Raw genomic sequence first — 6489 nt, forward strand, 5'->3', positions numbered from 1 at the left:
CTCTTATAAATTATCTTTAGGAACAATTTTAGGAGATGACTCTTGAGTCTTATAGTACGATAATCTTCGCATTTTTTGGCTCCTGGTTTTTTTGGAAGTGCAATAAACTCAGATTTCAGCCATTCTGTTAGTATGTCTCCACAGTTGTATATGTTGTTGAATATCTTTGCGATTATTGCTATTGATTCGTTGTCCATTAGTTTGAGTAGTTCTGCTTGTATATTATCAGGATCTGCCGCTTTGCCATCCTTTAACTGTGTTATTGCAGAATAAACTTCCTGCTGTCGTATTCTTGGTCCATCATTTACCTCTTCTTCTAGCTCAAAGGTGTTATTTCTTTGGCCTTCAAATAGTTTTTCTAGATATTCTTTCCACGTTCTTATTTAACTCTGTCCAAGATGATGATTCCTATGTACATTGTGACTATCGTACTTTGACTGCAGAGTCTCAATTTCTTCGCATCTTTCCCTTGCTTCTTTTTCTTTCGCTTACCTGATTTTCGTTCTTATTAATATATTTATGGTTTTATATTTGTCTGGGTCATTTTTGGGTTCTCTTCTCGCGTCCATTAGTTTCATGATCTCATCTGGCATCCATGATTTTTTCTTCATTAATGTATCTGTCTTTAAGTGTTTATCCTTTACATTTTGCACTATTTCTGTAATATCTTTGATCGTTTGTTCTTCGTTCGATTCGTCTCTAATTGCAGTTACTTACTCGCTTAACGTCGCTTGGTCTCTAATTGCAGTCACTTACTCGCTTAACGTCGCTTGGACTCTCATCCTCGTATCGAGGTCTTTTAGCATATGTAAGTCGTAGTATGATTGTGCTTTCCTTTTCTGCACTGTTTTGAGTTTTAAGTCATAGTAAGTCAATAATTTTAAATAAGACACCCTGTATTTTATAATTTTAGTGGAAAAAAAATCAGTTGTCCTTCAAATAGTATTACCCTATACTAAGGTTTAATGTTAATAAGATATTTATTGTTTTTTATTATTTATTATTTTATTCTAGCAGGCCGTGTATGAATATGTCATACTTGTCATTATTTATGGTTATTGGCACTTTTACAAAGTGTTAGAAATGGCTCATTTAGAATTAAACAATGAAGAATAGAGACCGTGAGGCGAACCATTTCAATAACTTTGCAAAATATATCCAATAATCACAAATAATGGCAATTATTACATCTTCATACATGGCCTACTAAAGCAAATCAATAAATATTTTACCTTTAATATTAAACCACAATTATCTCCAAAAGTATTAACTTTAGATATAGGGACCTTAGTACTATTTGAAAGACAATTGATTTCTATTTTTATTAAAGATATAACATAGAGGGTGTTTCATTTAAAATTATTGACTTACTGTAGTTTGAAATTTAAATAAATGGCGTATCATTTGTGAACACCCTGTATTTAAAAATTTGATTTCGATGTAAATTCCTGAAAAAACGTTTTTCACTCTTTGTATGCAAAGGTTTTCAAGACATTATTATGTTTGTATATGGATGAGCTATTAACTTTTGATGTTTGAGCTAAAAAGTTTGTCTCTATTTGTCAAAAGTTTTGACCTATGGTACCTTTTACAAATTGTATCTACAATCTTACACAGAATCTAAAAATGTAATAATATACAGGGTGTTATTATTTACTATTTAAAAAAGCAAAGTTGCTGTTCGCTTCCGGTAAAACAGGAAGTGGCATGTCTGTCAAAATATTTTCTTATAATCCCCATAAACCAATTTTCATAAATATCGTGTAACTATGTCACTAGTTTCCGATATCTAGATAGTGTAAGCTCCTCGTGAAACATCCTGTATATAAATTAAAATTATTCTAAGATTATTGTTAAGGAATTTTTAAGTAGTTGGTTATACTGTGACAATGTAGAAATCTTATTTATGACGTGCAACGAACTTGAAAAGTAACAATGTATACCTGAAATGTACAGTTGTGAATACCTGTGAATACTTACAGTAAATGTCAATATTTTTCTTAAATAATTATAACAAATTAGAAAATGGATACGTTCAATAATTTTGAATATGCGTTTATATAGTTGCAACTGCAAAATTTGCTATTTACAATATTATCGCTTATCTAAATATTAATGTAAATATTGTTGTAGTTCATGAAGACAATAATTCAAGGCTACGTCGAAAACGGTATGCAGCAGGTGGCTGCAGAAGTAGCTGAGAGAACTCTAAGGAATGCCACGCAAACAGCAGTAAATGGTGGTAGAAAAGATGCATGATTAGTACATTTTAAGAATATGCGTAAATTATTGAAAATTCCCAATGCTACCGCTACGTTACATATATCCTCGAAATTAGGGAAAAATACTGTACCTAAGTACTATCTGTAATGTATTGTATAGAATGGATTGTTAAATCTTGCCATCTTCCTTTCACTTCTATGTACAGATTTGTAGCCTTGCGTGTATGTATATATGTAACATTATTTTATTATTATATTGTGATATCTTGGCAATGTTGGTATTAGAGTAAATCTTTTTATTATTTATTATTTTATATCTTATACTTTTTTATTTTAATAGAAATTTCTTTACATCTGACAAAAAGACAACAAATATGCATTTATCTAAAAATATAATGCTAGTTTTCTTTCAGTTTTGTTGATATCTTTATCTTTACATAAAATACTAACATTTACGTCATGGTCAACCTTCTTTTTGGAAAAAGTATTTGGTGGTTTCTTAGTCCTCGAAATCTCTATAATTGGATTGATTTAATTGGCATTAACGTCATTTGTCACTGTTAAAGAATACAAAGAGCAATGCTGTCGCGAAAATTGTAACTAGATAGAACGTACTACTAACATGATTAATATGTCATCTTTTACCGTAACTATATTAGATTTTTGTTTTCTGTAAATGATGTATATTACTGATCAAAAATTGTGATATTTCTTATGAACAGTCAAAATAATTCATACTACTATTTTAATGCTTTTTCCTTCTAATATGATAAACTGTAATTTTTGCCAACAAGTATACTTAAAAATTATTCAAAAATAGTTGTCGCCTTCTTAGATTAAAAATGGAACAGTTCAGATTTGAAATTTTTCATCTCATTCTTAATTGCTGCAAGATAGATCAGTTAAAAAATAAAAAAGTTTTAATTATCTTATTGGAGAAATGAACCTGGCCACAGAATAAATAACAATCAGAATGCCCACTCTCAGATACCGCCTTTGAAGTTTGTCAGCACGCGATCGCCATATTTTAATCAGAAATATAGACTCGAATTGAGAAATTTGTGACAAGCTACGACAGAAGTGTAATTTAAATTTTTAGAGATAATTAATGTAGTAAATTTGAAATAATTTAATATATTCTTCAACTAAAAATACGAATAAAATAGTGCATGGTATGTCTATGGTTGCCGTAAATAAATTCAACCGGGTTAATTTTTCTATGCACAACAGATAAAATTTCACTGAACAGCACTGGTTCCGTTTAAAACGTGGCTGATTCCGTCTGCACGAACGAGATGCGCGTACTTATCTTGAAAAGCAGAGTGGGCATTCTGATTGTTTATTATTCTGTGATCTGGCGTTAATTATGTTTACTTAATATAATATAATTAATCCGTTTATATTTTGCAGTGTCAAAATTAAATAAATAACGCTGTCATATGCCATTGTTTGATGTTTACAATTCACGATCATCTCTGCTGGCATAGTTACGATAAAAGCAGGTTTCAGTCTAACAATTGCAATTTTTTTTTATTTTTATACAAAATAAATATTTCGTTTTTGGAAATTTTGCATGTAAAAACAAGGATTGTGCAAATACTGTGCCAATTAAAGAGATCCTTAATTATATATGTCTTCAAGATTTGTTCTCTGTAATAATTTTTAATCATAAGAGAAGTGACTTATAATTTACTTTACTGTCCCCACTATCTAGGAAAGTGCTTTACAAGCTAGCATGTGTCACTTTCTTTACTATCAAATGTCACTGTCATAAATGTCAAAATAATTTATCAAATTATAATAAAAATTAATATGATATTATTATTTGAAACTTAATTATTAATGATAGATTATGACTAAAATAGTATACATAATGTATACTCGGGAGAAAGTATTCCAGCCTCGCGTCTGTAGTTTACTTGGTAATTCCTGGACAAGCTAATTTGATAATTAACTCCCTTGGGCAATATGTAATATACTATGACTCTTAAGTATTTTAACAGTTACAATATTTATTTAAGTAGTATACCGTTGGTTCGTAATAATAATAGTTGTCACATAAAAAGCATTATTTTACGGAAGTGTACTTTATCCAAAGCAAAGGTTTTATTATGGCTGCATAAAATTGTTGACATTTAAAATCAAATAGATTAGTATTCGTGGTTGTTGAGTAATAAAAGTTTATTGTTTTTCTCTATATTAGGTGTTATATTAAGTTAATGTTAAATAATGGGTTAAGGATTTAATAATCAACTGCCACTAAGACATTGATCAAATTGTATATACACTTATCTACAGATTGTGACATTTTAAAGTTTAATTTTTTAATAAAGTGTAGTAATCAACTGTATGCAGTTTAAATCACCAAAATTGTAAAAACAAGATCTTTAGGTACTGTGGGATTAATAATATATAATAATAGTCCAATTGAGATGTTTCTATATATGTACAACAATGTCTGAGGCTAGCAAAAAAAATTATATAAGAGAAAATGCAAATTTTTAAATATATTTTCGTACATATTTGAAAATAAACGTTTATTAATTGATGAAAAGTTATTTTAAAAATCCCGTAAGTTATTATAAAAATAAGAGTGTAAAAAAACAATAATGCAAAAGAATTTCTACAGGTCAATACAGCCATACAGTTTCCCTAGAAGCTGTATTTCTTTGTAGACGTGTAGATGTTAGCTATATGATATTTAAAAAACAGAAAATATGCGTATTTTCTTCTCCCTGTATACCAATCAGACAATTGTGGTGCTTCACATAGTTCAACATTTTGCTGGACGAATAGAGGAACGGCACAAAACGAAGGCATCGAAATTTTTATTTGTAACACAAGTTGCTGGTACCATTAGTGGTTATTATAGGATGATGTGTATAATACAAAGCAGAAGCTTTTAGAAGAAATATTTTGACATGTGATTGACGTTTTGAGCCGTTGCCGTGCCACTGTTACATCGTATTACTAGTCTTAAAACGTGTTGAACATTCGAAAGCAGTCGTATATAATTTGTAAAGTGATATTTACTACCACTACAAATATGACTTTTTTAACAATGAATCAATCAGTTTACTAATTTCACTGTTCGAGCCACACATACTATCCAGATAAATATTTCAAACTTAGCAGTATTACATACAAAGATAGCTTTGAATTGTAATTCTAGAGCGAATACAGGGTCCCGCGTCTCATTGACGCTCACACAGTGATCCCTACCAGAGGGCGTAAAGACGTTAGAAAACCGAAACGTACATACATGCAACAATAGTGTGTAGTACACAATGAATATTTCTAGTAATCTTCCAAAGTGCAGGAACAACATCGCGAATAGAGGTCTGACATGATTGAAGCTACGGATTTCTGGCCTCTCAAATTTCAACTAATGCTTAGTGGTCACTGATCATAAAAATTAGATCTGATCAGATCAGATTAGACCAAGAAACTCAACATAAAAAGTAACGTAATTCACAAATGGAAGTTGATATATAGTATGACTTACAATTTAAGACTTATTATCTACTGCTTACAGATAAAAATGTCGCCTTTAGTACGAAATAATTATTCACTTAATAAAAAAACAATTTAGAATTCTCTCCCAATAATGAACTTATCACTTTTCTCCTTTTATAAAAATTATAAATATATATTTATATATTATATATCATATATAATATATATGATACATATATATATATATATATATATATATATATATATATATATATATATATAATATATTATAAAATATTACGTGTAGGCAAGTTTTTTTAGAAGATTCGGATTCACCGATAAATTTATGCTGAGTAATAGGTAATTTTTATGAGCAATAAGTGATAATGAGGCTCTTAGATAGTTGGTTTTATAATCACCTTTTTTTAGTTTAGTGCCCGGCATATTTAAAAACAATCTTAGTCTTTTCCAGCTTAAATTTCTATATTCTTGTAAATCAATAATACCATTAGTTATATAAGTTCACATAAAATCATATTATTTGCCGTATTATAGCTTTTGCTTACCTGTACGCTCTAGAGTACTCTAGAAATAACATGCAGCTTAAAAAAATAAATATTTTGTGCTACATGTGAGAAGTAGAAAACGTAGCAGTAAAAAGCTAAGGTAGAAAATCTAAATATAAAACAAGAAAATTACGTGAAAAAATGCTGAACTATTTTGAGAGCTGTAAAACCCAGATAATTTTCAATTACATCGTATATCAGGTATCTAAGAGCAAACCCTTTTGGAAAATTTCACTAGTAGATCG

At 29.4% G+C, this 6489-nt stretch overlaps 1 protein-coding gene across 1 annotated transcript in view; it reads left to right on the forward strand.

Annotated features, from left to right (window-relative positions):
- atl (atlastin GTPase) overlaps positions 1-4568 on the forward strand; it is an 81513-nt gene extending 76945 nt beyond the window's left edge. The window contains exon 10 of the mRNA XM_072534953.1: positions 2134-4568. Within this exon, the coding sequence (XP_072391054.1) occupies positions 2134-2259 (126 nt within the window). The 3' untranslated portion in view covers positions 2260-4568. The remainder of the gene's footprint in view (positions 1-2133) is intronic.
- Positions 4569-6489: the final 1921 nt, after the last annotated feature.

The sequence above is a fragment of the Diabrotica undecimpunctata genome, chromosome 6, assembly GCF_040954645.1.
Source record: "Diabrotica undecimpunctata isolate CICGRU chromosome 6, icDiaUnde3, whole genome shotgun sequence".
NCBI lineage: Eukaryota > Metazoa > Arthropoda > Insecta > Coleoptera > Chrysomelidae > Diabrotica > Diabrotica undecimpunctata.